At 39.6% G+C, this 23,642-nt stretch overlaps 1 protein-coding gene across 1 annotated transcript; it reads right to left on the minus strand.

Moving 5' to 3' along the window:
• Nucleotides 1–5,541: 5,541 nt before the first annotated feature.
• On the minus strand, nt 5,542–12,327 carry LOC125268667 (putative protein TPRXL). The gene is made up of 2 exons (XM_048191466.1): nt 12,236–12,327; nt 5,542–6,364 (listed from the first exon to the last, which is right to left on the minus strand). The coding sequence occupies exons 1-2, from the start codon at nt 12,325–12,327 to the stop codon at nt 5,542–5,544; spliced, it is 915 nt and encodes a 304-aa protein (XP_048047423.1).
• Nucleotides 12,328–23,642: the final 11,315 nt, after the last annotated feature.

A 23,642-nucleotide genomic window follows, 5' to 3' on the forward strand; every position in this document is an offset into this window, starting at 1 on the left:
AGAAACCTGTATTAGACAAGAATGGGACAACATTCCTATTCCTAAACTTGAGCAACTTGTCTCCTCAGTCCCCAGACGTTTGCAGACTGTTATAAAAAGAAGAGGGGATGCCACACAGTGGTAAACATGGCCTTGTCCCAATTTTTTTGAGATGTGTTGATGCCATGAAATTTAAAATCAACTTATTTTTCCCTTCAAATTATACATTTTCTCTGTTTAAACATTTGATATGTCATCTATGTTGTATTCTGAATAAAATATTGAAATTTGAAACTTCCACATCATTGCATTCTGTTTTTATTCACAATATGTACAGTGTCCCAACTTTTTTGGAATCGGGTTTGTAGATTAAAGACGCATCTCTTTAGCCAAGCGTTCACATAGTGCATCTCATATCAGATCAATTGCACATGACTGTCTTTGTTTAATGTTATGAACAGCAGCTACGCTAATTATTCCTTTGAAGAGATGGCACCAACTCCTGTGAGGACTTCAGATGACACAAACTCTGGATCAACATGCACATTCCCAAATTTCTATATATTCTAATTATTATCATCATGTTATCATTACTTCCACAAACTTATTGTTTCTACCTTAAATTAATTCGCTAACAGTGATTGTAAATGAAATTATTACATTAATCCTTATATATGTACATATCTGAAATTACATAATTTGGACACAGTCAACTCTGATAACAGTTACTCTAAATTGTAATGTTGACATGCATTCTCTGTAAAGCTGCTTTGAAATGATATGTATTGAGCAAATCCAAACCCTTAGCGTTTCATCTGTTGCTTTCAGGCTTTGTACAAAGGAATGTCATGAAGAACCTGTGAAGTGTGCTGGGCAAACCTCCACTCATTGTTTTGGGGTGAAGGGGCCTTTTGTCCTAACCAAGCACCTTTCACATTTCCAAGTCACAAAAGGATATCGTGCACAATATCTTTGAAGGTATTGTGCCAGTAGAGCTGGCTTGTTGCCTCTCTGTACTGATTTCAAAGAAATATTTTTCACTGGATTTGTTCTGATGTTCAAGACTACAGGAAAAAACAGACTGCAGCATCAAATCCTACTCACTTAATGCTGTGCCAGGCAGATGATTCTGCATCTGACGACACGGTTCTTCTTTCTTCTCCTGATGGGTCAGTGCAATCCACATCAAGATCTACTCCACGGCCAATTGTATTCCCAATTTCATGCTTCTCCTATGACTCTGAAATAATTCTACAGCAAGCTAATCCTGAATACCATGAAAACGGAACTCGTCTCAGTCCTTCTCCAAAGCTGAATTCACACATTCTAGAAGTCCTAGCTGAGGAAATCTTAAAATATAAAGCATATCCAACTGATCTAGAACTTAATGCTGTGGCAGAAGCATTAATTATTAAACACCCTTGCTTGTGAGAACAAGGCTCTTACAATGGTTGTTATGGGTGGAAAATAAGCCTCAAGTATAAGATGGCAAACATTTGTACTAAGCTCAGAAGTGTTGGGTGTTCATAAGTAAGCCTAAACTCGATTGCTGATAATTCATACTCAAAGTAGAACTGGAATGACATTTATTAAAACATGATTAGTTAAAACATTTCAAATACAGACTTGATTTCAAAGTCAAATATTTAATCATTGAAACATCTGTATTCAAAATGTCCAAATACTGGTCCAGCAAACTTAAACACCAATGGGACAGTGAAAAGAAAATCCTCAGAGTAAGGGTTGAGTCACTGGCAGAACGATAAAAAACATCATGCAACCCATTTCACAGGTTGGTCAGTCAATTAATTACTTCAAGGGTTAGTTCAACCCAAATTAAAATTCTGTAATTAATTACTCACCTTCATGTTGTTCCAAACCCGTAAGACTTTCGTTCATCTTTAGAACACAGCTGAAGATCTTACTGATAATCTGACAGCATTCTGTCCCTCCATAGACAGCTGCTCAATTGCAACTTTGACTCGTTACAAAAAAAATCAGATCCATTGTTAGTTTTGGGAGCAATAGCAATGCTAACAGTTTTATTTTAAAAGAAGTGACATGCTTTCCTTTATATTTTAGAGAATGAATTATAATTGTACCACATTTTTAAAATTTATTGTGTAATCAATCTCAGTTCTTCTTGCTTCTTACAGATACCTGATGTTCTGAGACGCACAGTATAGATGTTTTACACAAAGCAATGAGTGCCCTTTTTGTGTTTTGATGCTCCATGATGTTCCCTACACTCTCAGAAATAAAGGTACAGTGAGGGTACAATTAAGTACTTTAAGGTACAAATTGACCCTCTCACCCTCTCACATGGGTTCTTTGTGGTAAACTGATATTTCCAAAGTATTTTAGCCAGCACGTTTATGCTTATTCAGTCAAATTTGACCTGGAATGGACTGTGATACAGCCTGGGGCAGAGCTAGATTTTAATGCCCTTGATATATATACAGTTGATGGTGATATCTTTGTGGCAATGAAATACTGTGTGTAAGAATATTTGTAAAAAATATGGAGGGGATAGAGGGTGATCTGAAACCTACACGCATGCAGATGTGGTACTTGGAGATCTGTATTCGTGGCAATGAAATACTGTGCAAGAATAGTTAAAAATTACACTTTCAGATTGTACAAATATTTTAGCACTTTCGTGAATCGACTAATCTTTTGATGTTGCCTTTCTCTTTAAAGGATTAGTTCACCCCAAAATGAAAATTTCCTAATACACTGCTCAAAAAAAATATAGGGAACACTTAAACAACACAATGTAACTCCAAGTCAATCACACTTCTGTGAAATCAAACTTCCCACTTAGGAAGCAACACTGATTGACAATCAATTTCACATGCTGTTGGGCAAACGGAATAGACAACAGGTGGAAATTATAGGCAATTAGCAAGACACCCCCAATAAAGGAGTGGTTCTGCAGGTGGTGACCACAGACCACTTCTCAGTTCCTATGCTTTCTGGCTGATGTTTTGGTCACTTTTGAATGCTGGTGGTGCTTTCACTCTAGTGGTAGCATGAGACGGAGTCTACACTGTGTCGTTTAAGTGTTCCCTATATTTTTTTGAGCAGTGTAATTTACTCATCCCAATGCCATCCAAGATATCCATGTCTTTCTTTCCTCAGTGGGAGAGAAATTATGATTTTTGAGGAAAACATTTCTGGATTTTTCTCGCATTGTAAACAGTGGGGTGATACTTCTGCCGGCGCCGGCGTGACCTTTCAACGTGATGTAGTTCCCTGTCCGTTTGTTGATCAGCTCAATCCGAACTATTGAAGGTAAAAAGTATAAATTATTTTTTTTGAAAATGACCCATTGTTTCGCTAGAAAACAACCTCTTCTTCAGCTGTGATCGCGTACAGCCCGTTTAAACACTTCAAAGACTTTTGAAACTGCATTGATTTGGACATAAAAACGATGGTAACCAATGAACTCCATTGTTAGAAGAAAAATCCAGAAATGTTTTCCTCAAAAAACATAATTTCTCTCCCACTGAGGAAAGAAAGACATTGATATCTTGGATGGCATTGGGTGAGTAAATTATTAGGAAATTTTCTTTTTGGGGTGAACTAATCCTATAAGCATACAATGAAACACTCACAGTAGCTTTTCGTCAATATAAAGCGTTATGTTATCTTATGTTATGTTATGTTCTTACACTGCAGTAAGTAATGCATTCATAAAGTGATTCTCTATTAAAGTTGTTTAAATGTGAAAAACTTTGTTTATTAAAGTTTATTGCAAACAAAGATTGTGGTGTGCAGTCGTTATTCTCTTTCCAGTATTTTAATTTGTACAATTTAACTCCTTTTAAATCATTGATTGTGGGAAAACAAAACATTGCTTTCTTTTGCTCTCATTCTTTTCTATTTATCAAGGACATTTTTGCCACTTTATAGGTACAATGGCATCGTCGCTGGGGTGGTACCCCTAACGAGAACAAATTGGTACCATCTAATGGGGTACATTTTTGTACCAGTGGATTAAGGTACAAATGTATTGCTAAGGTACCAAATTGTCTCTCAAAAGGTACAGTATAAAAGGGTACAACTCTGTACCTATGGTAAGGGTACCATTGCTGTACCTCGGGGGTACCACCCCAGCGATGAGCCATTTGTACCCTCAAAGGTACATATTTGTACCTAAAAGGCACAAACTGTAGGGGTACTTCTTTGTACCCATTAATATGGTACAAGTTTGTTCCCCTTGGAGGTACTGCTCCAGCGACGATCATTTGTACCTTTTTTTTGTCTTTTCTGTACCTTTTATTTCTGAGAGTGTAGGTTCATGATTATTTCACGATTTCAAAAGCAAGATGTCATTTCAAGACATGTGTTTTATGTTTTGCTGAAATTCTGAAGATTTTTTTATGTAATAATTTGTTAAACTATGTTGTGTAAAATATGTAAATAATAAATAAATTTTGTACATATTTTGTGGCAACTAGGGAGGACTTCTATATAGACTCCGGCTCTGACATTGAAGAAGTAGCCCTGACTTCTCCGATCCGGAGCAATAGTCCAATTGTATCTATCTATCTATCCATCCATCCATCCATCCATCTAACACTCACACTCAAATTACAGTCAATTTAGTGTCTGTAATCTTTTGATGTAATTGATTGAGGCAATTGATGTAATTGTTGAATTGATGTAATCTTTATGTCTTTGGATGGTGGGGGAAAAGGAAACACCACAGCCATCTGGCTCAGTTTAACACCTACCAACCAGCTAAAAGTTTTTTTATGTTTTAGCTGCTAAAATATGCTAAATGTTTTATGCAAACTGAAAAAGTTCCACATATTAAGCCTATCAAACTTAAAAAAAGGCTTTGTCAAGCAGCAGGAGCCAACATAAAGGCTTCAAATTTTATTACCAATTTTATATAGTAGTGCATCACCCAAATTAAATTTTTTTTTAACATTTGATATGTTGGTGGTGATTTGTTTATTTTGTATTTTCAGCTTGACAGAGAACTATCAGATATTCTCAAGGAATTTCGTGAGGACAATTTGGATAGTTATTCTCACATAGTCGTAATAGCAAGACGAAAACATATTTTAAAAAGTGCGGCACTGTGTGGCACTGTCCAGAGGGTACTTTAAGTGGCACAAAACTCCAAATATACAGTTTGTAGGAGAAATGGCTGAAGACTATGGGGGCCAGAGAAGAGATTTTTTCAGGTACATTATAAATTAAAGGTATATAATGTATATCCCTTCAAAAGTTTATAAATTCCATAGGATTCAAAATGAATTTTTGGACAATATCAGCAAGTCTTCACTTGTATAATTTTTTGATGTCACAATAATGTCTATATAAAGAAGAAAGTCATCTACACCTAGGATGGCTTGAGGATGAGTAACGCTTGGGCTAATTTTAATTTGAAAGTGAACTAATCCTTTAATGTGGACTCGGTACAGATTTTAAACAACGCTGTTGGACATCGTTGATATCTAAAATCAACCCAAACAAACCCACCCCTCTTTGCATTGCTCCGCCTCCAAAACTCACACACCAATCCTACCATCCTGCTCCAAGTCAGTCTCAAATCCATAGTTGCCAGGGTCGCGGTTTTCCTGCACATTGGGAATGACTGGACCGACTAATGGACTGGCTACTGGTCTGTCTGGACCGACTGCTGGACTGACTACTGGTCTGACTGGGCTGGCTACTGGTCTGTCTGGACCGGCTACTGGTCTGTCTGGGCTGGCTACTGGTCTGTCTGGACCGACTGCTGGACTGACTACTGGTCTGACTGGGCTGGCTACTGGTCTGTCTGGACCGACTGCTGGACTGACTGCTGGTCTGACTGGGCTGGCTACTGGTCTGTCTGGACCGACTGCTGGACTGACTACTGGTCTGACTGGGCTGGCTACTGGTCTGTCTGGACCGGCTACTGGTCTGTCTGGGCTGGCTACTGGTCTGTCTAGACCGACTGCTGGACTGACTACTGGTCTGACTGGGCTGGCTACTGGTCTGTCTGGACCGACTGCTGGACTGACTACTGGTCTGACTGGGCTGGCTACTGGTCTGTCTGGACCGGCTACTGGTCTGTCTGGGCTGGCTACTGGTCTGTCTGGACCGACTGCTGGACTGACTACTGGTCTGACTGGGCTGGCTACTGGTCTGTCTGGACCGACTGCTGGACTGACTGCTGGTCTGACTGGGCTGGCTATTGGTCTGTCTGGACCGACTGCTTGACTGACTACTGGTCTGACTGGGCTGGCTACTGGTCTGTCTGGACCGGCTACTGGTCTGTCTGGACCGGCTACTGGTCTGACTGGGCTGGCTACTGGTCTGTCTGGATCGACTGCTGGTCTGGCTACTGGTCTGTCTGGATCGACTGCTGGTCTGGCTACTGGTCTGGCTGCACCAACAGCTGTGCCTCCAACTGTTCAACTCCCATTTTCCTCCCTATGTCAGTTATCGGCTAACCGACCTGGCAAGGTCACAGCCTCTTTGAGCAGACTATTTCAGCCATACTATAAATGTTCAAAAACATTTTTTTTTTTTTTGCTGTGCTCTTGTTAACACTCTGAGGTCTGAGGGTATCGCCGGCGATACCACCGTGGTTTTTTTCTTATCAGTGTGAAAGAGACTCAAAATACTCCGTCAATGTTGCACATACAATTAAGAGTTATACACCATTTTAATCTGTGGAATATCTTCTTTCATTTGTGTACACTCAGAGCAAAAAGAAAATGTTGTGCTTTTTGTAAAATAAAGAAAACTAACATGATGCGTGATCTCTCGTCTCCCTCTGAACGAAGTCCAATCTGATAGTTCTCAGAAAATTAACTGTAACTTAGTGAATACTAATCACAGAAAAATTACACTTATGTCTAAAAAACGTTAAGATGTCAGGTTTTAAAACATGTAAGTCAAATCGAAAACAAACCTTCTGTGTTTATGTAATCTGTATGAAAAGAGAGCCATGTCAGAAGTCTGTGATTCAGCTCATTATCCGCTAATGCGGCCACGCCCACGGAGCCAGCGCTATTCAGACGCAAATTCAGTCAATACATGCATTCATCATCTCAATCGTGTATTTATTGTCTTCAAAAGTGTTTTGAATAGCCATATTTAGCAATCTCTTGCCTCTGTTAGTTCCTTGATTGTCACATGATATGCCTCTTCTTTTACTGAGGCATTTGTGGACAAAAGGGGCAGAGCGCCCTCCAGTATGAATTAAAAACACAGCATCCAGCGCTCATAATGATGACAATAAATATAGAATAATAAATATTACTCCTCCTTATTGAAAATGGATATAAACATATGAGAATCCATCAATATTTCTCTAAATGTGTATGCTTTTAAGCATATTAAGAAATTATGGTCAATATAAGATTTTAAGAGTCAAAATGTGAAGCTTGAGTCTTAGATCTTTTTAATGATGTATAGTTTGTCAACTGCACATCAACATTTAGGCTCTATAATATAACAAATATAGTAGCCTATATGAAATGCCCTAGAGGTAGGAATGTTCAGACGCTTTGCATCACAGAAATACATTATATTTTAAAGTATATTAAAATAGAAAACCATTATTTGGTTAGAGACTTGAGACTTCTTTTAAAAACATTATAATGGCAATATGTTCAATCTTTTGACTGGTACTGTAATTTAACATAGGCCTATACAAAATTTTCTTCATATCATGTGCAATAATACTTGCATGCATGAGATCACAAAAATCATGTTTTTTTTTGTCCTGAGTGGACTTTAATCCTGTTATCAGCATGATCACAGAGGGTTTTTTCACAGCCTACCTGACTGAAAGGCCTCATTAATATGCAAGTCATTTCAGGTCATTATTATGCAATTCTTTTGTCTTCTCAGGTGAGAATCACCCATTATACATGATGATTCACGCCTCCACGCATACTGTGTTTCTTGACAAAAAGTGTCTTAGAAAATTTAAATCTCTCTATTGTTTTATATGAAGGATAATTTTTTATTTCATTCTGAAGCAAAAACTCTAGTCTACAACCTCCAATACCCAGAATTCTTGTGAACACAGTTTTAATAATTTTTTTTTGGCCTTATTTCAGTGACTTAAGTTTTTGGTTTTTTCAATAACTTCGAATAAACGTTATTACTTCAAAAACACAAACATGTACATACATGTTCCTCACATATTATTGTAGCCTAGTTTGTGCTGAATACAGTGTAATGACACTTTTGTCATTAATATGTTTATGAACAACTGAAAAAAGCACAAATGTCAGGGCATGTCAAAACTTCTCCAGGGCCCCAAAAATCCTCAGACCCCTGAGGGTTAACACACAGGTTATTTCCAATGTCAAGAAACTATGTGCCTCCAGGCAAACAGCCTTGGGAAAAAAAAAAGTAAAATTTGGTGATGTACAGTGCACACCACAACAATTTATTATGGTAATTTCAGAGGCTTTTCCTCTAATAAAACATGCAGGAGGTTTCAAACTTATGCGCTGCGGCAGGAGCAGACAGCTCATTGACATATCTATGCCGCCAGAAGGATATACTATTAAATATCTAAGGGAAAGAAGCAGCCTTAATAAAGCGGTTGCGTACATTGTCCCCCTGCAATGCGATCTCCCCCTAAATGGGGACAATCAAAAGGTAAGCTATATCAGTTACCTCTTTGTTTGTATTATGTCTATTGTATCTCATATTTTGTCAGTGTGATTTGCAATATACAAACCCAATTCCCAAAAAATTGGGACACTGTACAAATTGTGAATAAAAACAGAATGCAATGATGTGGAAGTTTCAAATTTCAATATTTTATTCAGAATACAACATAGGTGACATATCAAATGTTTAAACTGAGAAAATGTATCATTTTAAGGGGAAAATAAGTTGATTTTAAATTTCATGGCATCAACACATCTCAAAAAAGTTGGGACAAGGCCATGTTTACCACTGTGTGGCATCCCCTCTTCTTTCTATAACAGTCTGCAAACGTCTGGGGACTGAGGAGACAAGTTACTCAAGTTTAGGAATAGGAATGTTGTCCCATTCTTGTCTAATACAGGCTTCTAGTTGCTCAACTGTCTTAGGTCTTTGTCGCATTTTCCTCTTTATGATGCGCCAAATATTTTCTGTGAGTGAAAGATTTGGACTGCAGGCTGGCCATTTCAGTACCCGGATCCTTCTTCTACGCAGCCATGATGTTGTAATTGATGCAGTATGTGGTCTGGCATTGTCATGTTGGAAAATGCAAGGTCTTCCCTGAAAGAGACGACGTCTGGATGGGAGCATATGTTGTTCTAGAACTTGGATATACCTTTCAGCATTGATGGTGCCTTTCCAGATGTGTAAGCTGCCCATGCCACACGCACTCATGCAACCCCATACCATCAGAGATGCAGGCTTCTGAACTGAGCGCTGATAACAACTTGGGTTGTCCTTGTCCTCTTTAGTCCAGATGACATGGCGTCCCAGTTTTCCAAAAAGAACTTCAAATTTTGATTCGTCTGACCACAGAACAGTTTTACACTTTGCCACAGTCCATTTTAAATGAGCCTTGGCCCAGAGAAAACTCCTGCGATATGATATGACTTCTTTTTTGACCTATAGATTTATAGCCGGCAACGGCGAATGGCATGGTGGATTGTGTTCACTGACAATGTTTTCTGGAAGTATTCCTGAGCCCATGTTGTGATTTCCATTACAGTAGCATTCCTGTATGTGATGCAGTGCCGTCTAAGGGCCCGAAGATCACGGGATATGGTTTTCCGGCCTCGACCCTTATGCACAGAGATTGTTCCAGATTCTCTGAATCTTTGGATGATATTATGCACTGTAGATGATGATAACTTCAAACTCTGAGAAACTCCTTTCTGATATTGCTCCACTATTTTGCGCCACAGCATTGGGGGAATTGGTGATCCTCTGCCCATCTTGACTTCTGAGAGACACTGCCACTCTGAGAGGCTCTTTTTATACCCAATCATGCAGGGTCCCCATGGATCCTTAAAAAGTCCTAAATAGTTTTCGTTGCATTACTGCAAAAGTTTCTATAGTCTGACAGACCCAATGACTGACTGATCATTGGACAGAAGATTTTTTTTTCTCGCTGTTATTGCGTTGCGTCATCAGAGAGAATTGAGGTAGCAGGTAGCCTTATTAGGTAGGCTAAGCGCAAATGTAATGATTTATGGCTCGAGAAAGATGAATTCTCTTGGTGGTTGAGGCCGGTGCCGGTAAATGTCTACGAGGCAAACTGCGCCGTTTGTAGAAATTGTTTTAAACTGGATGCAAGGGGCATTAAAGCCGTACGCACACAATCATCTGAATGCTTCTTTTTCGGTAATGCGACGGAATATATCCGGAATTCCGTTTTTTTAGGTCTAAAATCATGACGCATGTGAGTCATGCAGATCAGTAAGATGTTTTATATGTTTTATGTATGTTATGTTTTATGTTTTCTAATATGTCACCGACGGAATGGTCCAGCGCCGTGCGGCGCCATCTGCAGGACAAAGGTCAGCAAAGATGTAGTAATAGCTGTACACGGATACACATTTTTAAATAAATCTGCAGTGGCAAAGCTACTGCAAGTGATTTTCGGTGCTGGAAATCCATATATGCTTTGCTGAAACAAACTCGTCATGGAGAGCGCAGCAACTAGTAACAATTGTGTGAAACATTTCTGTATTTATTGCAAAAAGCCACAGAGTAAAATAGCACGCCATTTAGAGAGAAAGCACCACAAAGAAGATGATGTTGCTAGGGCAATATGCTTCCCCAAAAATTCTAAGAAACGCCATCTGTTGTTGGATCAGCTTCGCTATAAAGGTGACTACAACCACAATGTAACCATCTTGCAGACAGTAAAAGGGGAATTAGTGACTTGTAGACAACCATCTGAAGAAGTAAACCCACATGAGTACTTGCCCTGCAATTATTGTTATGGATTTTTCAGAAAACGTGACTTTTGGAAGCGGAATGAGAAGGAAATGATTCCTCTTTCTGAAGATGTAATTAAACTCCAAAAATATTTGAAGTCCACTGAAGAAGATGCCAGAGAGAAACTGATTGAGGGTCCTGATCCTAAAGCATACAGCATAATGAGTGAAACCATTCTTTCCCAAATTATACTTTTTAACCGGAGGCGCCAAGGCGAGGCAGCTAAAATGTTACTTCAAACTTATGAGAGCAAAAACAACGATGCACTTAATGAGGATGTTATGCAGTACCTTTCAAAATTGGAACGGGACCTGAGTAATGACTTCACAAGAGTTGTTATAAGAGGCAAAAGAGGCAGAAAAGTTCCAGTGCTTCTTAACAAAGAGATGACAAGATCACTTGACTTCCTGATTGAGCACAGGACTCAAGAAAATAACATTTCTGAGACAAACAAATATGTCTTTGCAAGACAAAGTTCAGACTGCCACATAAAATGCTCAGACTGTTTAAGAAAATTTGCAAATGAGTGCAATGCTAAACATCTGGAGACCTTGACCTCCACCCAACTGAGAAAACACATCGCAACCCTTTGCAAATAATGAACTTGAAAGATCACGAATTGGATCAGGTGGCAAAATTTATGGGGCATGACATCCGTATTCACAGAGAATACCATCGCCTAACTGAGAACACGCTCCAGCTTGCTAAAATGAGCAAATTGCTAATGGCCATTGAATGTGGAACAACAGTTTATTAAGAAAAATCTCTAGATGAGATTGACTTGGAATTAGAGGGTGAGCATCTAACACTGGAAAGTTGTAGCAATATACAGTAACTGGGAATTTGGAAAGAACTTGTGCTATATAAAACCTTTCTCTTCTGTGTTTTCATTACAGTCGCTTTGTCTGAGAAACGTAAACAAGGCTGCACTTCAGAGCATGCTATGATGGAGATGTCTGAGCTAGAAGAAGATGGTAAGAAAGTCATGATAGGAGAGGTTAGGTTCAAGTTAAAGTGTACCCTTTTATCAGGTGGGTGATATGGCCCCAAAAAATCATATCAGTCGATATCGATAATTATATTGGTAAATGTCAAATCTTTATTTCTTTAAAGACATATTTTTGCTCCTGGGTTAAAGATGTAGAAAACAGACAGTTAATTGTGGTTTTAAACTATCCTTATTGTGAAAACATGACAAACACTTCCCAAACTGGTGAACAATTTTAAAAACTGAGGTAGATTTATTAATTACTAATAAAATCAATATTAATAGAGTAGAATATAAATAGAATATATCAAAACAATATCTATAGTAAAATACTCCTCTGAGCATTGATTTCACCATTTCCCATGATCCTCCCTGTCGCACACCTGTTTGCAATCCCTCATCATCTCTGCCGCTCTCCTGGATTCCCTGCACCTGGTCTTCGTCATTAGCACTCCCTTATATTAGCTGTGTCCCAATTCAGGGGCCGCGCACTTCGAAGTGCGTGAAAGGGGTGGGGTTTTGGAGTGGAGGGTTGCCAGGTCTGCGCAACAAAACCATCCCAACTGTAGCGTAATCACAGCACAAGTGTAAAAGTATCCTAATCCCAGACGTGGCAACAATGATCAGAGCGTCGTTACATGGCTAGCGGATGTGTGACAGACAGAGACAGTTGATGTTTGTGTTCATTTTAAAATTTTATGAGTTTCTATTGGGTTTTGACCAGGGGCGTTTCCTCCGAGTAGGCAAGGGAGGCAGAGCCTCCTCAAAAAAAAAAAAAAAAAAATAGGATGAGAAAATAATCCATATTACATATAAAACAACACAAATATTACAAATTATGACACCAAAAAGAGTGGAAGTCACGCGTATTTCTTAAGGAACACTGCCCAACAGCGACACCCGCAGGTAAAGTTACACAGAGGAGTCATGCTTTACAGTCTATGGAGTCATGCCTCCTTTAGCTCTCATAGAAAACAATATAAAATCATCAGATCCCCGGCGTGCGGTGGCCCAGCGAGCAAAAAGTCGTCTAGAACACGTCTAAAAGACATAATTGTTAGACCTCCAGAGGACGTCCTCACAGGAGCCAAAATGAAAGTTTTTTTACGTCTTTTCTGGACATTTTTTAGACATCAATTAAAGACGTGTTACAGACATAATTGTTAGACCTCCAGAGGACGTCCTCACAGGAGCCAGATTGACCGTTTATTGTACATCTTTTCAGGACATTGTATAGATGTCAATTAAAGACATGCTAAAGACCTGATTGTTAGACATCTAAAGGTAGCCAGACTAAAAGTTGTATTAGATGCGTTTTCTGTAGTAGAAATGTTAAGAAATGTTCTGTAGTAGACTGTTAAAGACCCACTGAACTCTGAACTGTGCATATTTGCATGGATCCAACTGTAAAAAATGTTTACTTCAAAACAGTAGCAGTTCTCACTGAGAAAAACCCAGTTAATCATTGTTAATGGTTGTCGTGTCATGAAACGTCAGACGATAGACCTAAATAAGATTTTAAAGAATACTGATAATATTGAATATTTAATTGAATAACTGTGTACTGTATAAACTGCATTTTTATATCTTATCAATATAATGGCAATAAACTGCTTAACATTTTCCTGTAAACTGACCACTCCAAGAAATCAACTATTAAAATTAAAATTAAAACCAAAACTTCACAGCCAGAACACAATAACACAATAAATCTTAAAAGCCAGAACAGAAATTAACACAATTACAAAATATATAAAATGTTGTTAAAACAGTATAAAACAATTAACAAAATGTGGCTCCTAAAGATTAATAGCCACCACCCCCGAGTCTCCCAGGGGCATGTTTCAGGTGATCGGCTGCAGATGATTTTATTTGGGTCTCCGTTGCAGCGGCATCCCATTTCATGACAGCAGCTACAATCAAAGCAAAAAAAATCCACATGTAAAATAAATGGATACAAATGCCACTGTTGCGGTGTAGCTTGCAGCAGAGATAGTAGTTGAAAATCAAGTACTCTAATCAATTAAATGAAATGGTTATTAAATCACAAATCAAGTAAAACTACATCAAGCCTGATATTAAGCATTCCACACACATACATATACACACATATGTACAATTTTTTTTTTTTAAATGACCATAATATGAAGCTAACCTTTTATTGCTAAAAACAATGTTTTGTCCTCAAACCGTATTTTTCCTTTTTAGCCCTTCCCCTTCATATTGAATTTGGTCATAAGTTGATTGGTGAAGAGCCTAATCCAATCCAAGACAAAAATAATATGCAATTATTACACAAACACACACACAGACACTAGTTTGAATAAACGAGCAGACACTGATTAGCTACTTGCTCTACGTTTATTTAAAATTAACAGCAAGACAACTAGCAGTGAATGTGCTTTCCATTAAATGAATCACACACAGTGAACAAATCCTTAACAAAAAAAAAAAAAAACTTTGCAATGAACGTGCTTTGTTTTAAATAAATCACACACAGTAAACAAAACCTTTTAAAAAAGTAGGCTACTTAAATTCTATAAGAGCATAAAAATGAATGAGTAGCCTAGGCCTAAATTACATACCTTTCTTCACGAAGTTTTAATTTGAGCCGGAACATGTTCCGTCACCTCCGACGTTGGATCCGGAACATTTTTTATTGGATCCGGCACCTCAGTCCTATGTCACTATGGGAAATTAATCGCCTAAATTAAAAAAATTTAATTAATATTTGTGTAGTGTTAAATGTTGTTATCGATAGAGATACGCAGATGGGGTATTATTTCATCCGCAACCACATCACAAAACTCATCATCCGCGCCAACGTTTTTTGAGCAAATTTCAAAGCCGCACCCGCCCGCCATCCGCTGATTGTTTTGCGGTCTATGGACGATGCAATGCTTTGCTGATGCGAGCCGCAAAAAAAAAGCCCTTGTCTGTTCTAGAAAGGATGCAGCAAAGATATTTAATGCTAATGTATGAGGCATAGGCCTACGCTGAGTTTCATTTACGATGAGATGCGCTCTAGTTCACAGTGCATTGCAAGTGAACTGGCGCTTCCATGTCACGGTTATCATTGTCTGCTATATTTGCTTTTTATTTATTAAAATACATACAATTGGTTGATGAAACATTTATTAAAATTAAGATAAAATTTGTACAAAACGAAATTTGTTTTTAAGAAAGGTTTTCTACAAAGCAAAATTTAATGAAGTGGTAAATATCATGTCTGACGATTTACAAAACTTCATTAAGTGGAAAAAAACCATGTCTCCCGATATATTGCGCATCTTATGATCCTTTCTAAAAAATGAAAATAATTTTTGATAAAAAATGTTTGTAAAAAATATTTTAATGACACGGTTTTGGCGGTTATAGAGTTCTAATGACGGTGTTCAACTATAACCGCCGGTCTCACGGTTATATACTAACCGTCACACCCCTAAGTGAGGGTCAAATCAGTGACAATGAAAACAGTGGCAGTAGCACCCACATTTCCCCCACTGAGACCAATATTGCATCTGGTGATGGAGGTCCTCCTCCACCAAAGACCAAGAGGACTTCTGCAGTATGGGACTCTTTCACTGTTTCTTAAAATGATCCCTCCAAAGCCATTTGCAAGTTCAAGCTAAGCAGAGGCAGAGATGCAAAACATTACAACACAACATCTCTACATAACCATCTGCTATATGTCCATCACATGAGAAAGCCCACTGTATCAGCCACCTTCTCTCCTCTTCCTTCTCGAGTCACTGGTGTTCAGCTGGGTGCTGCTAAGGGCTCACATTCATCTTCCTCTTCACCAATACTCACTGCATTTGCAGCAAAGCAGCCATTCTCAGTAAACCATCCCCGGTCAAAACAAATTACAGAGATGATTGGTAAAATGATCTGCACTGATCTTGAACCTTTCTCTGTGGTGGAGAGGAGAGGCTTCAAGCAACTTGTTGGCTTTTTAGAGCCCAAGTATAAGATCTCATCGAGGCACTATTTCAGTTGAACTGTAGTGCCTGAGCTGTATGAGGCAATGAGAGGGGAGTTGGTCTAGTCACTTAAGGCAGCTGAAGGAGGTGTCATCAACCTCACTACAGATCTCTGGACCAGCAATCACAATGCACATGCATATCTCTGTCTTACTGGGCACTGGTGTGAACGTGTAGGGGAAGCTTCAGTACAGAGGAAAGCAGGGCTGCTAAATGTTGGTGTGCTGGACATTGAGCACACATCAAACAACATTCTGTGCTGCCTTAAGGAAAAGATGACAGAGTGGGAAGAGTCTGTTGGTCAGTCTGTCACAATACGGTTTGTTGTTTCAGATAATGCAGCCAACATGGTGAAAGCTTTGACTGAATATGGGCACATTCGTTGCGTGTCCCATACACTTCACTTGGTGGTGATCAAAGCACTGGAGAAGAACAGGTTGTGACATCCCTTCTCTCCAAAGCCAGGAGCATATCTGGCCATGTTCATCGCTCAAGCAAAGCCAGCAACAGACTACATGAGCTGCAAACACAATTGAACCTCCCCCAGCACACGCTCATAACAGATATAAAAACAAGGTGGAACTATACGTTCTACATGCTTCAGACATGCTCACTGTTCTTAGTCCTTTTGAGGAGGTCACACGGGCACTCTCAAAACACAGCGCCTCCATCTCTGAGGTCTGAGGTCATCCCCCTCCTGCATGGCCTCTGCTTCATCATCAGGTCACTGCATGTGGGAGGTCTTGCAGCTGGTGAGGAATCTGAGGATGAATCTGATCAGTTCATGGCTGGTGATGATGATCAGGATGCCACAGTGGGGCTGGGCCAAGATGTTGCAGCTGAGTCCAGGGAAAAGTTAGGCACAGCAGCAAGGAAACTGGCAGCCAGTCTGAGCAAGGAATTAGAATGGTGTTTCGAACCAATTTTTGCAAACTCCACATTTCTGCTTGCCACTCTCCTTGACCCCAGATATAAGGTCAGCTGTTTTCCAAACAATGTTGATGTAGAGGCACTGAAGAGGACATTACTCCTCAGGATGGAGCTCTGTGACCCTGTGGCTACACCTGCAAGAAACACAGAAGAGACACCTGCCACCAGCAGCACTTCAGTCTTGTCTTTCCTGCAGAAAAAGAAATCGGCTATGCCAATGAGGATACATTTACCATCAGGTGATATGGAGGCCTACCTGACAGATGGGGACATCAGCCTTACCGATGACCCAGTGAAATACTGGTCAGGCAAGCTTCAGTGCTGGCCCAATCTTGCACGCTTTGCACTGCAGTATCTCAGTTGTCCACCTACAAGTGTCCAGTCTGAGCGTGTTTTTAGCACAGCTGGAAATGTGGTCAGTCCACAGCGTGCAAACTTAGACCCTAGCCATGTGGAACAACTGGTCTTCATTAAAGTCAATGCAGATCTGAAAAACAGCGTCTGACTATTTGATCCGTAGAATACAGTCCCCCCGCTCTCTCTCTCTATCTCTCTCGCTCTCCCTCTTACTCACTCTCTCACACACACACACTCACACACACGCACACCTGGTAAAAATTTATTATAAATAATAAAAAAAAAAATAAAAAAAATCACACTGATCATAAAAAAAATTAAAAGTTAAAAAAGAAAGTTATGTTGTTCATTACATTTTACTTCATAATTGCACTGCATTGTTTTGTTTTCATTGTTGCAAAACTTGTTCTGTAATATAGTTTGTTTGCTATCGTGATCAAAACCATTGATCTGAAGCTCAATCCTGATGCTGTCCTGTAAATATTTTTCTAATCAGCAATAAATATAACAATTTCTGACCAACCCATATCAATTACATGCTTAAAATAACATACCGGTTAAAGCCCCGCCTATTTCAAGACAAGCCCCGCCTACTTCCGGGTTAGGCCCCACCCACTCCGAGTACAGATACAGATACAGATAATTCATATGGTTAACAGATACAGATACAGATAATGCTGTACTCGCTCATCCCTAGTTAATAGGTTATTATATTAATCAATTTAATATAAACATGGGACTAGTTGACTAGGGGGAAAAAAAACACACTTTAAAAAAACACAGTAGCAAAAACGATTATTTGGGGTAAATTTGGAGCATGTGGGGGGCTGAGTGACCTCAAAATGATCACTAAATATTATTTTAATATCTAAAAGACCAAAGCAGTACAAAAAATAAAAATAAATAAATTAAAAAAATACAGCATAAACAAAGAGGATTATTTGGGGTAAATTTGGAGCATGACCTCAGAAAGATCACTAAAAATATCTAAAAAACCGAAGCATCACAAACGAACATTTTGACGGCACAAATGAAACATAAACAAAGAAGATTATTTTGGGTGTATTTGGAGCTGGGTTGAGTGACGTCATCGTCTATAATTCATTATCTAATATTTTAAAAACCAAAGCAGCACAAATGAAACTTTAACCTGCACAAACAAACGAGTCTATTTGGGGTGAATTTGGAGTATGTGGGGGGCTGAGTGACCTCAGATTGACCTATAAATATTATTTTAATATCTAAAAAACCAAAGCGGCACAAATGAAATTTTTTACAGCACAAACCAGCACAAACGGAGCACAAATGATTGAGACTATTTTGCTGACGTTTTGCGTTGGGTGGGGGGCCTCACTGAGGTCTTTTAGTAGATGTGTTCTTCATGCAAAAACGTTTAGAAACTCGGCAAGTAAACTCTAAAAATTCACAGCGCTTTATTATAATGGTTATATATTATAATGGGGTTCTCATTATAATGTTATGTATATGACAGTCACAGTCATAGTAAAATTATGAATTGTTGTTTGTACTGCCTGTGTCAGTTTGAGTCTTGGTAAAGTTTTAAATTCCTGCCGCCAAGATGCGTCTCTGTCATTTACGGAATATGGAAAGTGAAACTGAAATCTATAGGGGTGGTTGGATTTATTCAGGCACGTTAAAATATTTATTTAAAGCTTCTTTCTTTCAGAATCTTATTTGCAGCATGCCTATATATATATATATATATATATATATATTTTTTTTTTTTTTCAAAATCAGTATACATAATCTTCCAAATAGAAAAAAATCTTCCATAGTGCAGCTTTAAAAATCATTACATATTAAAACACAGTTGTTTATCCTGTCCCATACTAAAATGTCTTTTTGAAATTCTCTAGGGTGAGGCTGTCTCAGATTTATTTGATTCTTCTGAAGATACAGATGCAACCGATAGTGAACGTGAGGTTCAAATGCCAACAGATGATCCACTTCACAAAATTGGCACAGACACAGGGATGGACACAGTTCTCAAATCAACAGGCTCCATCACAAAGGCAGAGGCTCTGCTGCTGATAATGACTCATGCTGCTGTACATAATATTACTGGCTGTCAACTAGATATCTTGCTGAGACTGATTAATTTCCTTTTTGGTAATGATGTAGTCCCAAGGTCCAAACATTTGTTTAATAAGGTATTCAAGAACAACTCTGAGATAGTTGAGTTTCATCTTTACTGTCGAGCCTGCAAATGTCACATTGGAACACAAAAACTAGTTACTGACCAGAACATCACACAATGTCCATCCTGTAATGAAACAGTTAAGATCACTTCTTTAAACAATAGTAGCTTCTTTATCAATGTGCCAGTTGCAGCACAGGTTCAGAACCTTCTGGAAAATCCAGAAATTCAGAAGCACCTCAGTTATCGATTTGACAGACCACACAGTGTTGAGAATGTTATCTCAGACATCTTTGATGGAGTTATGTATGAAAAGTTGTCACAACCTGGTGGGATTCTTTCAAATCCTGATAATTTTTCATACACTTTTAATTCTGATGGGTCCCCCATTTACAAATCTTCAAAATTCTCTATATGGCCTATTCAGCTACACTTGAATGAACTGCCCCCTAAAATGAGATTTAAGCATGTAATCCTTGCTGGCCTGTGGTTTGGAACTCATGAGCCATATATGCAAGTCTACCTGAAGCCATTTACAGAACAAGCAAAGTCACTCATTTCTAAAGGTGTCTTGTGGAGAAAAAATGGTGTTCAAGTAAATAGCAAAATTGTTGGCATCTGCTGCTGTGTAGACTCCAAAGCAAGACCTGCAATGCAGAACACCACTTAATTTAATGGTTATTACGGTTGTGGCTTCTTTCTTCATCCTGGTGTTTTAGTTGAAAGACAGGTTAAGTACACCTTGTCAGCTTCAGGACATGATGATAGAGACTCAAAGTCTATGATAAGAGATATGGAGGTAGCCTTAGTTGAAGGTAGGTCTGTCAGAGGCAATAAAGGTCCATCACAACTTATAAACATGCCATACTTTGACATTGTATGTGGCTGCGTACCTGATTATATGCATGCTGTCCTTCTTGGTGTAACCAGACAGATCACAGAGCTTTTACTTCAGAGTAGTGAGCAGCCCTATTACACTGGTAGACCAGACACAATGTAGGTAATAGAAAATCGCATCAGAAACATCCAACCTCCACATCTCATTACCCGCTTACCTAGGCCACTTGAGGAGTTCAGATACTGGAAGGCATCAGAATGGAGAGCTTGGTTGCTTTTTTATTGCTTACCGTGTCTTGAAGGTGTTCTTGATTCTCAGTACTTGAAACTTCTCAGTCTACTGGTCTCGGCTGTCTTCCTCCTTTTACAGGAGTCTATCACCTATGAGGAAGTCAACAAAGCAGACGTCATGCTTCTTGAATTTGTCGTTAAATTTCAGTTACTTTATGGAGAGACAGCCATGACTTTCAATGTACATCTTCTCACTCACCTTGCTAAGTCAGTGAAACTCTGGGGTCCATTGTGGGCACACTCTGCATTTGTTTTTGAAAGTGCAAACGGCAGTCTGTTGAAGTTGGTCCATGGAACCAAATGTGTTGCTGTTCAAATTGTCAACAAGTTTCTGTTGCATAAAGCCTTGACATGCTTTGCAACAAAACATTTGATCAGTGACCGTGTGTTAAACTTCTGCAGAGAATTCAGTGAATATCCAAGAGTCCAGAAATGTCTGCGGTGGCAGGAAACCACAGTTTTAGACAGTGGCACAACCAAACATTTAAGAGATGAGGAGATAAATGCCTTCATCTCAGCAGAGAGACAAGTGCCGGAAACTGTACTGATACACAATAGGATGGTACATAAAGGTCTGATTTACACCAGCAAGGCCTACTGTCATGCTAAGAGAAGAAGGGAGAGCTGCGTTCAATTATCAAATGGATGCCATGGTGAAATACAGAACATTGTGTGATTTACAGCAGAAGTAGGGACAGAAATTGCTCTGTTCTTCCAGAGATTTGATTCGCAGCCCATCTTCGCACTTCCTCAGAACTATGGTTTTGTGCCACATATTAAACTCGTTAGAGACAGTCAGTCCCCTCTGCAATTGGTCGCATTAAACAGCATCAGACAAAAATGTTTTAACATCTTTTCTTCAGATAATATCTTTATTTATGACTTTCCAAACACATATGAGAGAGATTAAAGCAGTGTAGAAAGTGTAGGTTGTGAGTTTTAGGGTAGGGGTTGTGGGTGATTGAGGGGAGAGAACAGATTGACAGTCGCATAGAAACACAGCATCACTACATGAAAAGAGCTGCACTGTGACACACCTACATCTACAATCCCCCCACCCTAGACTCCTACAGCCCCCTTCCTCATTGACACCCCCTCACCCAAACCTCCCACAGCCATACACCCACATCCCACAAACACACTCTTGCCACCACACTTTCCTCACTCAGCCCACACCCATACACCCTCCTATACCCTCTACACCCATCCACACCCCTCACATCAACTACCTCTCACCCAAACCACTTCTCCCACATCGAAATACCCACCTGTACCCTACACTTACTCCCACACCCACCAGCAATGTAAAACACACCCATAACCCATACAATAATGGTGTCTCTGGGTGGTTGTAGGGAGTATAAGTAAGTGTTTGGGGTAATGGTGAGTATTTGGGTGGGTATACGGGGTGTTAGTAGGGATGTTAGTGAGTGTCTAGGTTAGTTTAGGGGGTAATGGTGAGTTTTTGGGTGGGTGTACAGGGTGTTAGCAGGGATGTTAGTGAGTGTCTGGGTCAGTGTAGGGAGTATTAGTGAGTATTTGGGTGGATGTACGGGGTGTTAGTAGGGATGTTAGTGAGTGTCTGGGTCAGTGTAGGGGGTAATGTTGAGTTTTTGGGTGGGTGTACGGGGTGTTAGTAAGTGTGTCTGGGTGGGTGTTAGTGTATGGGTTATGGGTGGGTTTTACATTGCTGGTGGGTGTGGGAGTAAGTGTAGGGTACAGGTGGGTATTTCGATGTGGGAGAAGTGGTTTGGGTGAGAGGTAGTTGATGTGAGGGGTGTGTAGGGGTGTGGATGGGTGTAGAGGGTATAGGAGGGTGTATGGGTGTGGGTTGGGTGAGGAAAGTGTGGTGGCAAGAGTGGGTTTGTGGGATGTGGGTGTATGGCTGTGGGAGGTTTGGGTGAGGGGGTGTCAATGAGGAAGGGGGCTGTGTGTAGGAGTCTAGGGTGGGGGGATTGTAGATGTAGGTGCGTCACAGTGCAGCTCTTTTCATGTAGTGATGCTGTGTTTCTGTGCGACTGTCAATCTGTTCTCCCCCTTCAGTCACCCACAACCCCTACTCCAACACAAAAAAGCTACACTTTCAGATCTTTGCTATAGTCAGCCATGCTTTTGAGAATTGTATTTAACAGTAAATGGGAAACCGAGTTTTGAGCAATTGAGGTAGTTGACTTGTGATTACTTTAGCCTGGAAATTTGCCAGGATTCGACAACAGCATGTCTTGCCTTAACTGTAAAATTGTCAGAACCGATAAAAGATGTTAATGAAAAACAAATGTGAGATTACATTCTCTATAACAAGTAGTGTTTAATTATTTTACAAACTCCAGCATCACATTATTCATTTTGTAGCTTTGGTGCTTGTGTTTATAGTTTTAAAAGAATCTATTTCTTCAGTGTATTGTAAATTTCAGTGTAATGTAAACGCAATCCAGCCATCATGTCTGCATTCGCAGGTCGACATCATGCAAAACGCAGCACCCTCTCTCGCAAACTGTCAGAAAAAAAGACGGAGAGCCCCCGTATGGAGACTATTGACACTCCTACCCTTATCTTTGATTTGTAAATTGTCCCTCGACTGAAAATGCTTTTCAAAAGAAAACCCATTATTTCAGGTTGACATTGCACCGGGCCATTCTCTGCAGACTTATTTAAATATTGCGCAGGAAAGACCAATCCGATCAGTTACCTAGATAGAAAAATCAGTTGATGTTGCCAAGTGTAAACGTGCTGTGTTCTGATTGACTGATGATCCGATCTGCTTTATCAGATCACGGTGATCGCATGTTAATGCCAAGGGCAGCCATAGACACAGAGACCAGCTTGACCAGCCTGGCCAGGCTGGAAGGCCAACTTGACCAGGCTGGGAGACCAGCTTAAACCAGCTTGGCCAGGCTGGGAGACCAGCTAAAACCAGCTATTTCCAGCTTAAACCAGCTAAAACCAGCCAACCAGCTTAGGCTGGTTTAAACTGTTTTTTTCAGCAGGGTGACTGGGACAAGACAAATCTGTGACAAATGGCACCAAAAGGCTGATCAGAATGCAGTGCATCGATGTTGCATGAGAAGTCAGCAGGACGAGATATGACACATTTTCTCAAAGTGATTGTGAACATATAGTGCGAACAATTCTAAATAAAACGTACAATAAAGAAAATAAAATATAACACTAATGCAAACAATTCACATTAATACAGAGAAACGAT

Source organism: Megalobrama amblycephala, linkage group LG1, assembly GCF_018812025.1.
Source record: "Megalobrama amblycephala isolate DHTTF-2021 linkage group LG1, ASM1881202v1, whole genome shotgun sequence".
Classification (NCBI taxonomy): domain Eukaryota; kingdom Metazoa; phylum Chordata; class Actinopteri; order Cypriniformes; family Xenocyprididae; genus Megalobrama; species Megalobrama amblycephala.

Bases quoted from the DNA above. Each gene is read 5' to 3' on its own strand.
- LOC125268667 (XM_048191466.1), bottom strand. From the start codon at position 12,327: ATGACGAAGACCAGGTGCAGGGAATCCAGGAGAGCGGCAGAGATGATG. The intron at 6,365-12,235 runs GTGAAATCAATG...CTGTTGGTGCAG, and splicing joins AGGGAGGATCATGGGAAATG to CCAGACCAGTAGCCAGACCA.